At 34.4% G+C, this 17,983-nt stretch overlaps 1 protein-coding gene across 1 annotated transcript; it reads left to right on the forward strand.

Annotated features, from left to right (window-relative positions):
- Window positions 1-384: 384 nt before the first annotated feature.
- Window positions 385-16,028, forward strand: LOC148939723 (uncharacterized). Its single transcript, XM_089106958.1, has 5 exons — window positions 385-551; window positions 12,045-12,215; window positions 13,861-14,019; window positions 15,238-15,379; window positions 15,548-16,028. Exons 1-5 carry the CDS (start codon window positions 509-511, stop codon window positions 16,026-16,028), a joined length of 996 nt encoding a protein of 331 aa, XP_088963084.1. The 5' UTR covers window positions 385-508.
- The last annotated feature ends 1,955 nt before the right edge of the window (window positions 16,029-17,983 follow it).

The following is a 17,983-nucleotide window of genomic DNA, read 5'->3' on the forward strand; positions in this document are numbered from 1 at the left end:
GGATTGGTGGACCTTCATTCATGTTTATTCATTAAAGATGGTACTAGAATTTTTTATTGGCTATCGGACTAGTTCCCTGTTGACCTTAGACAACCAGTGCCTCAATATAAAGAAAGTCTGGGAAAAAATAATAATTTAAATAAATTGAAGCATTATGACTTTTATTATGGACAACGCTTGAGCATTGCCTCTGAAAGGGCTTTACTTTCCTAGGAATCTGAGATTTGCATGGGTAAACGAAGAACTCAAGTCTATTTACCTTAAAACTGTTTTTATTGCAAGTCGTTAATGTAAAGATTGAAATGTTAATAAATTGGTTTTGAATTTTGAAATCCATTTATCTATTCCTTTTATGCCTGTTTCTGAAAATTATTTTCTAGGTTATTTTCCCCTTGTACTCTGTGAAGATATGGCTATCATATCCGTTGATTATTCAGTTTCTATAGACTTTTAATTGTTCAGAACAGCCAAGAAAAGCTGACCGTGTATTTGACTGAATTAGTGAAAGATGGACAGTCCCAACGTCTTTGGGATCACTGCTGTGAAGCAAGGTAATTGATGTGCTACTTTTTCTAAAATTTAAGACAAATAAAATATTTTATTTATTTTCTGCTACTTCTATTAGAAAAATACATAATACAAATTGTAAAATCTATCAATTATTTTTCAACTAAAATCCTGTCAGTCATGGCTTTTTATTGCCCTTATGTGAATTGATAAATGATTACCTTATGATCAATGAAATAATTATCAATTTCAATGAGGTTTTTTCCTCCCTTAAAATTTTTGATATATTTTTAGGAGGAGTTTAAAGAATATCCCCATTTCCTTGAAAAAATGTTTGTAATTCAAACTTACAAGTAAACAAGCTAATAATTAATAATCAGTTAGTGTTGCTTGTGAGTTCAGAGAAGGTTTCTTCTCCTGTGAATTATTTATAATCTGGATACCAGCAATTTCGCAACCTAACCTGTGAACAAAACGTGAATAATTCATGTTTTCGATAAGACTTGTGGATATTTTGACTTAAGTTGACCTATTCAACTTTGTTAAAATAGTGAATATTTAAATTTCTTGGCAACTGAAAAGTAAAAACTAAACTAGATTATTGGTACTTTTCTCGTTACTGTTGATTATTTTGAATTTATTGGGAAACAAATTCAAATTAGTGTTTGAATTTGTGATTTTGAATAGTTCAAATGTTTGGATAAAAGGAGCCTCCAAAACAACCTCCTGATAGAGATATGAGTGAGTCACCATTTTGACCATCTTTAAAAGCCCTTGCTAGACCCCCCTCCCCCTACAACTGTATCTGTACCAGCGACCTCTCTGAAGGGTATTCATACCCTAAACATGGATACCACCCAATGTCCATCACCCACAAAAACTGATACTGAAAAAGACGAAGAAGGCTTTAAGATAGTAAACTCGGCCAAGCGTAGAAGACAGAGAACAAAAAGTCCACCAGATTCAGTAATAATACATCAAACCAATATGACGAACAACTCTCTAAGAAATCCAGCCGATTCCCCGGTAATTATTCAACTAGTTCCCCAATGTGATAAGCGCTTGTTTAACAACTGTGATCTACCAAATTTGTGAGTTTCTCTTTTCAAGACCATTCGTTGCAACTTTAATATGAATATAAACAGATCAGGATCCCTAGTTATCCTTTTGAATGATTCCATATCTGTGAAAAAGGTAATAGAGCTGAAAAGTGTTGAAAAAGTTGTTGTCACAGCCCGTCTGTGGTCCCCAAACCCGATACAAACAAAGATAGTGCTCTGCAATGTCCCTAAATCGTTTCTAAACTCAGACTTGATGGAAGCATTGATGAACAAAAAGGTGAATTTTTTCCGGTCTCTAGTGTCCATACCCTTGGTTGCAAAACCGCTGAAACCTCAAACTTTAAAAGTTTCGTTTGAGCTTTAAGGACAATATAATATTGACAAAGTGTTCCTCTTTGGCCAACAAAAATCTTTCAAGCCATACAAAGAAAAGCCATTACAGCGTACTAAATGTCTAAGGCTTGGGAACACAGATAAATACTGCAGAGATGATTCCAACATTTGTAAGATTTGCCTAGGCAAGGACCATAATGAGTCAAACCGTCAATTTGACCCAATATGTACTAATTTTAAGGGCAAACACCAGTCCCTAGATAAAAGAAACTGTTCCAAATATAAACAAAGGACAGAGATACTAAGAATGGCAAAAGAGCAACAACTTCCAATCCCTTTTGTAGCAATACAAGTCCCAAGGACACCAATAGTCCCCCGTCCCCCAACAGGCCCCAGGCCACCAACTGCCCCTGAACCACCAACAGGCCCCAGGCCACCAGTAGCCCCAGACCATCAATGCCTCCAGGACACCAACAGTTCCCAATGCTTCCCCTAGTGTTGAAAATTTTCAGAATAATCTCATCCGAGATGAAACTAATCCATGGTTCTCCTTGATACCAAGTGCCCCCAAAAAAAACCCTGAAGAACCCTCTTTTGGAAAATCTTGCACAAGGAAAGACATCAGGACCAACAAAACTACCTGGAATTACTCCCCAAAGATTTCACTCAGTAACTACATGCTTTGGAAGATGAATCAACCATAGACTTTAAATTAGCCAGCTTTACAGCTACCTCTATGCTAATCTCCCAATTAGAGTTACCCAATCAGTTGAAACGCATTATTCTGAAGAATTTGGCAAAAACCAACTTCGGTAAGACCATAGTTTCAGAAGCAGAAATTCAAATTGAGAGTGTTTTAAGCCAACATAGGCCTCAGAGCTTAATTGAGTCAAGTCAATCACTCAACAGCAACAGTCAACAATGACTTGCCCTTAACTGTAGTATTCCTGTGCATTCTAGCAGACGTAGACCTAAACCCCCGCCTTATGTGAAACACTGCTCTTTCATAAGAATTAACTTACAAGAAGATATGACATTACAATCTGATCCATCCTGCTTTTCTAACCAAAGTGACCCGAACCCCACCCTTACTACTCTGAAGCTATCTACCAAGATTTTTCCACAGTTTCCTAACATCAAACTTTGCAATGCCCAGTTGCTTGAGAACAAAATTGATATTCTGGACAGTTACATGCGAAATAATAATATCGGTGTTGCATTTATAACTGAAACGTGTAATGTCTGCCGAGACCGTGTTTTGCATACTGGCTACTCATCTGAGTTTGTGACTCGTCATGATCGTAGAATAAATAGAACAGGTGGTGGTGTTGGTATTGGTTGGCATAAGGATGTTCCTGCATCTGTGCTTTCAAATTTTGAACTAAAAAATAATGAATTTGAAGTGATATGGCTGTACTGCAAACCCGTAAATCTTCTCCGGTCGACCTCTTGTCTTATTTTTGGATCAGTGTGTTACTCTAAGAGCTCACGCTGCCGCAACGAACTCGTTTCATACTTGCAAAATTCTGTTGATTGGATCAGGTCCAAATATTCTGCCCCTCGCAATTTGTATTCTTGGTGATTTTAACCAGACCAGTAAATCATGGCTTAGCTCATCGTTTTACCTAAAACAAATGGTGAAAACTCCTACGCATATTTCGGGCAGTACCCTAAATCTAATCCTCACAAACTTTGATAGTTATTATATTGATCCAAAAACCCATAATCCCTTTGGCAAGGCAGACCAATTGATTATTGTATGGAGAGCCAAGCATGCAATGCCTAAGCCGATGTGCCAAAAAATTACCTATCATCCTTTATTATATTCCAATATATGCTCATATGAACTGTGATTGACTGAAGAACCATTTAATGGAATGTATGCTGAAAGCAACATTCACAAGAAAGTAGATACATTCAGTAACCTCCCGTATAAAGAGTAGCTTGGCCAATTCCCTGTAAAAAAATATATATAAAGTGTGAAAGTGACAAGCCCTAGATAACCTCTTGATTAATACAACTTATCTGCGAATGATCACAAGCTTCTGGTAGAGAAAGTCTAGCTGCTAAAAAGCTGAGGAATAGAATAGTGAAAGAAAACCGTAAAGCTAAAGTTAACTATGTTAAAAACCGGATTGATCCTCTATTTTCTACTAACCCCAGGCAGTGGCACAAATCTGTAAAAAGGATAGCTGGGAAGATTCGAAGTAACAACCATCTTGTTTATAAAGACGAAGGAAATAAGCTCTCAGCTGAGGATGTTAATATGTTTTTCAGCTCAATTTGTAGTACCCACCCTGTCCCATCCAAAAGTGAACGTGCTAGAATTCTTGAACAGTGCCCACCAAGCCAGACCCCAACCCTTGAATAATTCTCAGTCTACAAAGAACTGCTCAAACTCAAACCCAACTCTTCCTACTACCGTGATATGGCTGTACTGCAAACCCGTAAATCTTCTCCGGTCAACTTCTTGTCTAATTTTTGGATTAGTGTATTACTCTAAGAGCTCACGCTGCCGCAACGAACTCGTTTCATACTTGCAAAATTCTGTTGATTGGATCAGGTCCAAATATTCTGCCCTTTGCAATTTGTATTCTTGGTGATTTTAACCAGACCAGTAAATCATGGCTTAGCTCATCATTTTGCTTAAAACAAGTGGTGAAAACTCCTACGCATATTTCGGCAGTACCCTAGATCGAATCCTCACAAACTTTGATAGTTATTATATTGATCCAAAAACCCTTAATCCCTTGGGCAAGGCAGACCAATTGATTATTGTATGGAGAGCCAAGCATGCAATGCCTAAGCCGATGTTCCAAAAAATTACCTATCGTCCTTTATTAGATTCCAATATATGCTCATATGAACTGTGATTGACTGAAGAACCATTTAATGGAATGTATGCTGAAAGCAACATTCACAAGAAAGTTGATATATTCAGTAACCTCCCATATAAAGAGTACCTGGACCAATTCCCTGGAAAATAATGTATAAAGTGTGAAAGTGACAAGCCCTAGATAACCTATTGATTAAAACAGCTTATCTGCGAATGATCACAAGCTTCTGATAGAGAAAGTCTAGCTGCTAAAAAGCTGAGGAATAGAACAGTGAAAGAAAACCGTAAAGCTAAAGTTAACTATGTTAAAAACCGGATTGATCCTCTATTTTCTACTAACCCCTGGCAGTGGCACAAATCTGTAAAAAGGATACCTGGGAAGATTCAAAGTGACGACCTTTTTATTTATAAAGACGAGGGAAATAAGCTCTCTGCTGAGGATGTTAACATGTTTTTCAGCTCAATTTGTAGTACCCACCCTGCCCCATCCAAAAGTGAACTTGCTAGAATTCTTGAACAGTGTCCACCAAGCCAGACCCCAACCCTTGTAGAATTCGCAGTCTACAAAGAACTGCTCAAACTCAAACCCAGCTCTTCCTACTACCCCGGTGAACTACCTGTAAAATTCATTCGTGAATATGCCATTTTTATCGCTAGACCATTTTGTCACATCCTGAATTCTTGTTTTGCTGAAGGAGTATTTCCTTCTGTTTGGAAAACTGTATATGTGAGAGTTATACCCAAAATTAAACATCCTAAATCTCCAGAAGAACGGAGATCTATATCTCTCATCCCTGCCTTCGCAAAAGTGTTTGAGGCCTTTATTGCTCAAGCAACACTCAATGAGATTTCCACAAACATTGATAAATACCAATACGGGGGTCTCACAGGCTGCAATACCACAATTTATCTAGTGCGCCTGCATGATACTTTAGTAAATTGGCTTGACCAAAAAGATACCATCATTGATCTTGCCATGGTGGATTTTTGCAAGGCTTTCGACCTAATCTCCCACCCTATTGCTCTAATGAACCTAAAACTGATGAGTGTGAATAGACTAACAGTTCTGCTAATCGCTGAATTTCTGTCTAATAGAAGACAATGTGTGTTTCCTCTATTTGAGAGTGATACTGTGTCCTCTTCTCGTAAAATTACGAGTGGTGCCCTTCAAGGCACCAGATTAGCCGGGCTGATATTTGTGGCTGTGATAAATTTTGTGCTGAGGAACTATGACCAAAGATATAAATTTGTCGATGATCTTTTAGTTTTACTTAACTATGAAGCTAAAAATTCAAGTGTTATCCCTTGTTTCCCCTACGACCTGATGGAAATGTTCAATAAGGAGGTTGAGCAAGCTAATCTAACCATAAACTCCACCAAATCAAAAGTTATTCGGTCTAACCCTTTAAAGCGTGATCTTGATGTCCCAAACTCTCTGTTTCCCCTGTCCAACAGTGCCAAATTACTAGGTGTAATATTATCATCGGACTGTAAAATTCAACATCCATGTGGAATCAGCGGCATCGAAGGCCTATAGTGCCCTCCAAACTATTATTAAAATGAAACGTTTTGGTTTTTCCAGTTACCAGTTAAGAAATGCCTTTGTGACCTATGTCCGCCCTCACCTAGAATATGCCTGTCCAGTTTGGGGTCCTGCAGTGCGAAATTCCCCATCCTTATCTGAAATGCTGGAAAATTTACAAAAACGCACAGTTAAAGTGATTCTTGACAGGGACTACATCAACTAGGAGGAAGGACTTAGAACAATTGACCTACCATCGTTGTCCGAAAGAAGAGATAATTGATAATGAATTTTGGTATATTCCTATTAAACAACAAACACCATAGATTCATAAACTTAAACTGTTGCCACCAATGTGTCGCACTCAAAGGCATGCAGATTCTTACATGCCGTTTTTTTTTTCCAAAATGTGTAACAAGAGCTGATATTTTTACCCTTCTTTTTCTTTTCTTTTTTTTTAGTATTTGAGTTTGTAAAAATCTGTGTAATTTAGCAAGTGCTACGAAACAGATTTATGAATAAACCTGTACCTACCTACCTACCTACCTAATTAGGAGTAATAGGGTTCCCAAATATAGAGGGAATGCGTAAATTGTGTTTTTTTTTATTAGAAAGATCCAAAAACCTATACTTTTAATCTGAGGATAATTTTACATTGCTTTTTAGTGTGTTGCATTTTTGTTTACTCCTGATTAAGCTTCAGATGAATATTAAGCATATCCCATTCACTTTTAAGACATTTTATGAAGGATTAGTTGTGATCATGGCTCATAATAGGATTTCTCTGAGGAGTATTGAGAAGAGGCTAAATTCAACTCATTTCTGACTTCAACATAAAACATAAACATATAAAATAGAAAATAAAAGAACGTTTATTGACAAATGTACTTATAATACTTCTTGAAACGATTCATTAAGATAACTTGGGAACTCAAAATCATAGGCAGCGCAATAGCGCTGCCTAAGTAAAGAACGATGTTGGCACAATGTATTATTTATTTATTTTTTGTTTTTTTGGTTTCTTGGTCTTAGACCGGGGAACTTCGTATCGAAGAAGTTGTCATATAAACTTCGAAAAGGGCTCATTCGATTGGAAATTGGAGTGGCTTATGCCCTTTTTAATAGTCCAAAATGATTGTAAGACAACTAACACCCCTTACACGCCCACCAATTCCCCACAAACATCCAATCAAAATTTTGAGCTAGCAATTTTGTTCAACGTTGTTGATTTCCGGATAGAAGTTATGTTTTTCAGGAGGACACTCCCACAGCCCTCAGGGCAAGGGTTGTAAGTTGTGCTCGGGGGCATATAAGTTTTTATAGAAAGGGTTGTCATAGAAACTTCAAAACGGCTCGTTCGATTGGAAATTTAAAGGGCTAGTGCCCTTTTTAATGGTCAAAAGTGATTGGACGAAACTAACCCCCCTCTCACGCCCACCTTTTCCCCAAACACATCCAATAAAAATTTTGAGATAGCCATTTTGTTCAACGTCGCTGTACATTCTGGAAATTAGGTCTTTGAGGATGACAACCCCCCCCCCCCCCCACAGACCTCAGGGCAAGGTTGGTAAGTTATGCCCTGGGGGCATATAAGGTTTTTTTTATAGAAAGCGTTGTCGCAAGAACTTCAAAAAGGGCTCGTTTGATTGGAAATTGAAATGGCTAGTGCCCTTTTTAATAGTCAAAAGTGATTGGAAGGCAACTATCGCCCCTTTTCACGCCCATCCTTTATCCAAACACATCCAATCCAGATTTTGAGATAACCATTTTGTTCAAAGTAGTTGAAAGGTCCGAAAATTATATCTAAGAGGATCAAAATCCCCCACAGCCCTCAGGGTAAGGGTTTTAAGTTATGCCCTGGGGGCATATTAGGTTTTTATTGAGAGCAATATCGTAGAAGCTTGAAAAGGGGCTCATTCATTTGGAAACTCAAAGGCCTAGTGCCCTTTTTAATAGTCGAAAGTGATTTGAGGGCAACTAACCCCCCTCTCATGCCAGCCATTTCCCCAAACACATCCAATAAAAATTTTTATTCAAAGATTGTTCTTGAAAGATGAAAGGTTTCAACATGCAAAGCCTGCACGTGACGAGCTTCTTTGTTTATGTTTATGTTTGTTTATTTTTTTGTTTATTTTTCTTTGTTTTTTTTATGATTTGTTTTTGTTTATGTTTTTCTCATCCTTATTTTAAAAATGTTCTTTTATGTTATTACTCCTTGGAATTCCCAAGTAGGACGATGGGGTGCTGTGGCTAGTTTCTATTACCCTCAGTGCTGTGGGTAGTGTTGGTGTGGTGCTGTGGGTAGTTTGACGATGGGGTTTGGGTAGTTTTCAAAGTAGGACGATGGGGTGCTGTGGGTAGCTGTTTAATCATCAATGATGAAGTCCAATAAGAGAGTCATACTTACTCCCGCCATTTACCTGTACAGCCATTTAAGCATTGACCTCTCAATTATTTTGACTATCTGTTTTTGCTTTTTCTTTCTACAATTAGCCATGTCTTGATGCCTACTGCAAAATACTTGATTTTCAATTCAAGCCTTTTTATATTAATAAGAGCTTATATGAATTGTTTTTCTGAAGACAATGATTAAAATTCAGCGAATATTTTGGCTATAAGACTAATAGCCGTCTTGAGTGAAATAAAATGCAAATTGTAAAACAAAACAAAAAGAATTGCTCACTTAAAACTCTACCACAAAATAGTAATAATATCTATTATAATAAAATAAGATAATTTTGTTCAAAGTAGTTAAAAGTTTTAGTAATTAGGTCTTTGAGGATGATAAACCCCTCAGAGCCCTCAGGGCAAAGGTTGTAAGTTATGCCGTTGGGGTATATAAGGTATTTATAGATAGTGATGTTATAGAAAGTTCAAAAAGGGCTCATTCGATTGGATATTAAAAGGGCTTGTGCCGTTTTTAATGGTCGAAAGTGATTGGAGTATAACTAACACCCCTCTCACACCTTCTATTTCCCCAAACACATTGAACCAAAATTTTGAGATAGTCATTTTGTTCAACGTAATTAAAAAGTCTGGAAGTTATGTTTTTGCGGATGACACTCCCCCCACAGCCAAAAGGGTTTTGTGCAAGGGTTTTGCGCAAGCGCAAGGGTTTTAAGTTATGCCCTGGGGTCATATAAGTTTTTTTTATAGAAAGCGTTGTCGTAGAAATTTCAAAAAGGAATCATTCGATTGGAAACTGAAACCGCTAGTGCCCTTTTTAACAGTCGAAAGTGATTGGATGGTAAGTAACCCCCTCTCACGCTTACCATTTCCCCAAACACATCCAATCAAAATTGTGAAATAGCCATATTGTTCAACTTAGTTGAACGGTCCGGAATTTATGTCTTTGAGGATGACAACCCCTTCAAAGCCCTAAGGTTGTTAGTTATGCCCTGGGGCATATAAGGTTTTTATTGAACGCGTTGTCGTAGAAACTTCAAAAAGGGCTCATTCGATTGTAAATTGAATGTGCCCTTTTATTAGTCGGAAGTGATTGGAGGGCAACTAACCCACCTCTCACGCCCACCATTTCCCCAAACACGTTCAATCAAAATTTTGAGATAGTAATTTTCTTCAACGTAGTTGAAAGATCTGGAAAATAGATTTTTGAGGATGACACCCCCCTCCCCCAGCCCTCAGGGAAAGAGTTGTAAGTTATGCCCTGGAAGCATATTAGGTTTTTATTGAAAGTGTTGTCGTAAAAACTTCAAAAGGGCTCATTCGATTTGAAATTGAAATGGCTAGTGCCTTTTTTAATAGTTGAAAGTGATTGGAGAGCAACTAACGCCCCTCTCACGCCCACGGTTTCCCCAAACGCATCCAATCAAAGTTTTGAGATAGCCATTTTGTTTAACGTAGCTCAAAGTTCTGGAAATTAGGTGTTTGAGGATGACAACTCCATCACAGCCCTCAGGACATTTTTTTTTGTTTAGACCAGGGCACTACTTATCAAAGGAGTTGTCTTATGAACTTCGAAAAGGGCTCTTTCGATTGAAAATAGAAAGGGGTAATGCCCTTTTAAATAGTCGAAAATGATTTGAGGTCAACTAGTCCCCCTTCCAAGCCCACCCTCCCATTTGCCCATTATGTTTAAAAACTAAATGTTGCCTTGAGATTAAATCAAAATACACAGTGTTAATGCTAATTCCCAATAAGGCATCTCAGCATTATCAAAGAACGACTGAGGGTATTATGTCAAAACTTTCGGGGCTGCTTCTACTCTTAAAATTTAACCAAATCAAAATAGCGTAAGTGTATCCCAGCTGTCAAAGAAAGTAAACAGATTTTCTTAAGTTTTCTATTTCAGGTCAACTAGAGGAGGTATAAAACTAAATTAAACACTACTATTTGTGTCTGTATTTTTAAAAGGTGTATGTTGTTATAAATTGCTGAAAAATTTTCCCCAACATACAAATAGCAGGCCAAACTATAAAGTCTTCAAAAAAAACGAAAGATTTAAAGAATTATTTCCTTTTTCCCTGAAAAGACTGTGTCAATATTAAACGAACAGAAATTAATTAAAAAAAAAACTTTCCACAAAGTAAGGTTTTCAAAGAAAAGTAATGAATTCCATTAAACCAAAAATGAGCAAAAATAAAATCAAATAATCTACCAAGCGTGAAACTACCACAAATCAGTATCGATAAATAAATGAAACCCAAAACGAAAAGAAATTACAATAAATAACCGAGTCAAACTCAAAACGAGCAGAAATTAACAGAGTAGGGCTCACAACCACTATGCCTTCCGAAGGCCAGGACATAATTTACACTTTACTGAAAAAATACAAATGAATGTGCATTGTAAGTTTTATATACATATACTGATATTTAATGATCAAAATGTTAATATTACTATTATTATTACATATAATTATTATTATTATTATTATTTACATATAATTAATATTAAGAATAATATTATTCTTTTGAATGCATATTTTGACAGATCTATTATGACATACAAAGTTAACCTGCTATTTTTTTAAGTCAGTAAGTTATTGCTTTTACTATTAATGGCCATTATGTGCTAAAAATTTTTCAGACAGAAATGTGCTTAGACACCGTTCAGACAGAAAATCTAATTACGTTTTTATATGGCAATATCAAGTTGATTAATTTTGATTGAAGGCTTTTTCTCTATGCTTTAATTCTTTTTCATTTTTCAAAGCTAAATCGTTTTGTTTAACGTATTTGAAGTAGCCTAAATATTTCCCACAAAACTAGTTTTTTGAAATTAAAAATTTAAAAGCCACCGATTTATTCCTCCCTCTCTTTACATGAAAATATGTTTTCTTTACGGCCCTCCAAAAATTCATAACTCCTTCACAAATATTCTCCTCAATATTCTTTCGAGTTCATAGAAAGAAATAATGCGTGCTTGGTTTTTAATTTCCCACTGAATTTTTTTCTATCATTCATTAGGAGCTGTCGTGCCCTCAGCAAGAACTGTTGTGTGAAGCCAAGACTATTAAATAATGTAACTTTTATTATGCTAATTGAATGGTAATTTTATATTTTCACTTATCTGGAGCTAGTATATAACGTTATTGTTCTGGTGCATATTTAGCTCCAAACGACTGACTTTGGTTTTTGATTGTTTGGTTCTCTAATGACTTGTCTTCTGCTTTACTTATAGTTTTGTATCATAAAATGCTTGATTGTACAATGACAAAGCCAAAACATTGTAATACTTTTTGTGGGTATTAAAAGTGTCTTTGATTCTCATTAAATTATTGTCCTGAGATTTCTGAAATAAATTTTCCATAATTTTTCTTTAGAACTTGAAGATCCTCTGCCAAATGATCATAAAAGTATGTTTGGATGTACTAATCCTATTTTATTACCGATGGATGGTAGTAATCTTGTGAATTTTTTTCAAGACGTGTCTGCCAAGCTCGAACCCAATTGCAACCCTCTGAAACTGGAGCCAAATGTTAATGTGGACAGTGGTATGCTTATTGATATTTTTTTTATGTTTGCAGGCCACAATAGAATATAGCATTTTGAACAGCCTTGGAAAATGCAGTAGAAACTCCAAAAGAATTTTAGTTGATGGTCATGAAGTGAATTGTTTTTTAATATAGTGTCTAGTGGTCCCATTTTTGGAACAAATTTATTTAATAATGGTCCTTGGTGGTCGGAATGGTCTGGAATAATCATGTTTATGTCCCAAAATTTATTCTTGAAAAGAAAGTCAAGTAAAGATCTTTTTGATCTTTTTTAAATCCTTTTCTAACATTCTAGGAATGACTTATACAATCTACTATTTTTGGCAAACAGATTAAACTGTATAAAGGATGCCAACAGTAATAGTGATAGGGTTTTTTTTTTAACTCTGTCACTCGTGATTCTATAAATAACAGTTAAGATACACATAATAATAACATTAAACTTACATAAAAAAATCAGAAAGTGATTTATTGTATTTATGAAATTCTTAAAATAGAAGAAGAGAACATAAATATCCAGGAGAAAATTAAAGACAAAGTTATAAATCTCTCAAGAAAATTTCAAAAGTAATCATTTTGATGCTCTTAATATTCAATTATTCAATTTGGATTCTTTATGTAACACAAGCAGTGTTATTCGTCTCCAAAGCACTAGTAAAAACAAGGAAAACAACAATTTTTCTTTTCAATGAAGGTAGGGGACTGCAAGTCTTCAGTACAGGGTTTTCAACGATGGTGATGTCAATTGTTTAATTTCTATTACGGTCTTATTTTGCGTCGTCGGTAGCCTCTTTATTGAAACTATTAAAAATATTTTTCAAAAATGAAAATAACTATAGTGCTAAGTTTGAAAAGATATTTCAAAATCCAAAATTTATTATTATGATTGAGATGAAGTTTTAGCACAATATAGAACGTTGTCTTCAGTTGAAGAATATTCATAACAATAAAAACCAATCCATAACACATAACAATTCCAAACTATTCATAACATAACAAAAAAATTCACAAGTAAAAAAAAACAATTCACAACAAATCTGTGTAACAAACTATGTCTTTTAACCAACTAAAATCATATTTGACGTAATTTGATCAGTTAAAAATAATTTTTTTTTTGTACAGGAACCCACATAATTTAGTATTGAAATCTTACCTGTCTGGAGTTCTAAATCTGAGTTTTTTATTACATTTCGCAGCTTCTTTTGAGATAGATGGTGCTAGTTTGTGTTAATTGCTAGATGGGAAACTATTCTTTGGCTTCTGTAGTTGTGAGCGGTTCTTTGGCTGTTAATTGAGCCAATAGCTCAGTGAGATTGCTACTTCATCATTCATGAGCAGCTGAAAATCTACGATAAAGAATTTCGACTATGGTGACTCCAATGGTGGTCATTTCATTCCTATGCCGCTCTTTTTGGAATATCTTAAATTATTTCCTGCTATAAACTTTTGCATTTAAAATAAACCAAAATAAAAGTCACCATTCGTGCCAAACACTATAGTCACCTAAGTGATAACTAGTCAGAAATGACTAGTTTTTCTATCTAAACATATTTTTTAAAAACTTTTTAAGCAATACTTAATTATTTAAGAAACAATTTTTTTTATTATAAGCTTTTTTATGTGAGTTATTTTGCAACTTTCGTAGAACCTAAATATGAATCCACACACGACGATAAACATGTTTTTATTTTATCATCAATGGAACACGAAGACATTCTTTTGGCTAGTTCTCCTGGCATATCTGCAGATTGCAAACCTAATTCTTGTCATATTAAACTGGAGTCACAAAGTGGTGAGGACAAAGGTATGTTTCAAGTATCTTGAGCTTCTTGTGCATATTTCGCAGTCCAAAATAATAAAAAGTATCACTTCCTTTGGAATTGTGGTGGGGCGTCAAAGTTATATGTTTGCCGCATCTGATCGTGGTGGTTGCATTTGTCAAAAGAACATTTTGTTAACAATTGTCCCAGATAGTTTTAGCTATTAGAATATTAATTCTGTTATCCTAATTAAATTTTTGAATAAAATGACAAATATGCCTTTATTTGGGACTCTTTTCTAACTTTTGAAACTCATTACTACTTTTTTCTTGTTTTAAAAATATTAGATATTTTCTGTTGTTTCTGGTACAAGGATGTAGACGTATGTACAAATTGTGTGTTATTTATTAGAATACCATACTATTAGTGTGGTATCTTTTTAAGTTCTAAGTAATTTCATGCACAACTCAAGCTTATGAATTTATATAATTATAAGAAAATACTTCTCCTATTTTTACAATAATAAAGGAATGAATAATTTGTAGAATGACAAGAATAATGCACCAAATTAGATTCTTTTAATTTTTGACGAAAAAAAAAATTTTTTGACAATAAAAAAAGGCTATACGAATGTATCACTTAAGTAATGTGAATAATATTTTGCTTCCCTATTTATTTTGAGCATTTTTTATCTTATTTTAGTTTTACCTATTTCAAGTAATTGAAGAACTCGTACTGAAAAAAAGATACTTTAATTATTTATATTTTCGATAACAAGAAATGTCTTTATTGTTTACAAAAAAAAACTTCAACGCATTTATGGTGGTAAACAGAAGAACATTATCACGTCCGATACCTACTAGGGCTAAGATTGCCAGTATTCAGTACTAAATCAATGCAGTTCTTGGATATCACACTGTAGCGACACTTTTTAAACATACTCATATTTACTTAAGCCCATGCACCACCTCAAGCTTAAGACTTGCTATTACATTACAAGCTTAAGGTTTTAAATTTAAGAATATTTTTGCAAAAAATGGTTGTTCTGCTCTCTATTGAGAAAAAAAAGAAATCAAGGATTCGTTGAATCACAAGAATAATTTCTCAAATTGGCTCTTACAAATTTTCACCAAGGCAAAATCCTTGAAAACAAAATATATATTGATTAATTAAGTTTAAAAGTGTTAAAAGCCGAATTGAGTGTCCAATAAATAGTAATTTATTTTGAGTGATTTACATTATTTCAGTTTTCCCCCTTGCAGATAACCCAAGAACCCACACTGTACAAAAAAGTTTCGAATGTGATATGTGCAGGAAATGTTTTGCTACAAATTCCAGTTTAATTTGTCATCAAAGAACGCATACTGGAGAAAAACCTTTTAAATGTGACATGTGTAATAAAACATTAAGCTACAAATTCCAGCAAACTTATCATTGTATATGTCATGCTGTATAAAAATCTTTAAAATGCGACATATGCGATAAAACATTCGGACAAAAATCGACCCTATCTGATCATGAAAGAATTCATATGGAAGAAAAACATTTTGAATGTGATATATGTAATAAATGTTTTTCGATAAGATCTGATTTATTTACACATCAGAGAACTCATACTGGAGAAAAAGCTCTCAAATTTGACATGTGTGAGAAAACATTCCACCAAAGAATCAACCTAACTTATCATCAAAGAGTTCATACTGGAGAAAAACCTTTCAAATGCGACACATGCGATAAAACATTCCGACAAAAATTTACCCGATCTGATCATGAAAGAATTCATATGGAAGAAACACCTTTTGAATGTGATATATGTAAGAAATGTTTTTCGATAAGATCTAATTTGTTTACACATCAGAGAACTCATACTGGAGAAAAACCTTTCAAATGTGCCATATGTGATAACATATTCTCCCAAAAATCCAACCTAACTTATCATCAAAGAACGCATACTAGAGAAAAACCTTTCAAATGTGCCATATGTGATAAAACATTCTCCCAAAAATTTAACCCATTTTATCATCAAAGTGTTCATACTGGAGAAAAACTTTGAATGTGATATATGTAAAGAATTGTTTTTCGATAAGATCTAATTAATATAAAATCTTATATGCCCCTAGGCCGTAATGTACAACCCTTGCCTTGAGGGTTGTGGGGGAGTGCCCTCCTCAAAAGCATAATTATATCTGGAAATCAACTACGCTAAACAAAATGGCTATCTCCAGATTTTGATTGGATGTGTTTGGGGAAAGTTTGGGCGTAGAAGGGTTTGTTAGTTGCCTTCCAATGACTTCCGACTATTAAAAATAGCACAAGCTTGTCCAATTTCCAATTGAATGAGCCCTTTTCGATGTTTCTATGACAACTCCTTCGATACGAAGTGACTTGGTCTAAAACAAAAAAAAAATAAATAATAATAATACATTGTGGCAACATCGTTCTTTACTTAGGAAGCGCTATTGCGTTGCCTATGATAGTAAAGGAATGAATAATTTGTAGAATGACAAGAATAATGCTCCAAATCAGCTTCTTTAAATTTTTGATCAAGGCAATATTCCTTAACATAAAATTTGAATAATTGATTAAAGTTAAAACTGTTGGAGCTGAATTTTGTGCCAAATAAAAAAAAGCAATACGAATATATCATTTAAGTAATCTAAATAATATTTCACTTACCTATTTATTTGAGCGATTCTTATCTTATTTTAGTTTTACCTGGTTCATGAAATTGAAAAACTCTTACTGAAAAAAAAGAACCTTTAATTATTATCTTTTCGATAACAAGAAATGTCATTATTGTTCACAAAAATATAGTTTAACACATTCATGATGGCAAAAAGAGGAACAAAATCACATTCGATACCTACTATGGCTAAGATATTTGGAAAATATAGAACTGTGTTTCTTATGCTATTTGACTGAAGGGAGATTTGTCCGATATCTGTTTGCATTTAAGATATATTTGATCGTTTAGACCACCCCTGACAAAGTTTGTGTCGTCAATTAATTTTTATGCGAATTTTATAAGGGTGCAAATTTTACAGAATAAAATCGTTCGATTGTTATGAGATTATGTTGATGGCTTTAATAGCAAAGTATTTTGTTTCAAGCGTTTGAGTGCTTATCGTTGGACAAATTCATGATTACCAAGCCGAAATTTTTGTGTATCAGTGGGATTCTGGGAGCTGGGTGTATCGGATTATTTAAAAATATATTAAATTGGTATTTTCTGAATGAAGAAATGTAGTTTATTAGTAGTTTTTCTTATGAAAAAGCTATAGTGGGAGTATATTTATTTTGTTTTTAATCAATGAATAATTTGTTGAAACCCAAAGGATTGCAGCATTGTTTTACCAGACGCATTGTTGCCCTCTCATGATGGTTGATATAAGCAATGTTTATTAATATGTTGTTTGCAAATAAATTAGTCACTTAGTCAGTACTGAATTAATGCAGTTTTTTGATATCACATACTGTAGCGACACTATTTAGACAAACTCATATTTATGTAGACATAGGCACAACCTCAAGCTGAAGAATTCAATTACATTACAAGCTTAAGGTTTTAAAATTGAGATTGTGTTTGCAAAAAAAGATCGTTCCTCTATTTATCCGAAAAAGATAGACAAACAAAGGATACGTTGAATCACAAGAATAATGCCTCAAATTTGCTCTTTTAAGTTTGACACCAAAGGCAAGATTCATTAAAGCCAAATATATAGTGACTAATTAAGGGTAAAAGTTTTAAAAGCAGAATTGAGTATTAAATAAAAAGTAATTTATTTTGAGTGATATTAACATTATTTCTGTTTTAGATACCCAAAGAACCTACACTGGAAAGAAACCTTTTGAATGTGATATGTGCAGGAAATGTTTTTCTACAAATTCCAAACTAATTCACCATCAAAGAACGCATACTAGAGAAAAAACTTTTGAATGTTATATGTGCAGGAATTGTTTTTCTACAAATTCCCATTTAATTCGTCATCAAAGAACGCATACTGGAGA

Source organism: Artemia sp. Qi Xiang Cuo, chromosome 21, assembly GCF_049724085.1.
Source record: "Artemia sp. Qi Xiang Cuo chromosome 21, ASM4972408v1, whole genome shotgun sequence".
NCBI classification, from domain to species: domain Eukaryota; kingdom Metazoa; phylum Arthropoda; class Branchiopoda; order Anostraca; family Artemiidae; genus Artemia; species Artemia sp. Qi Xiang Cuo.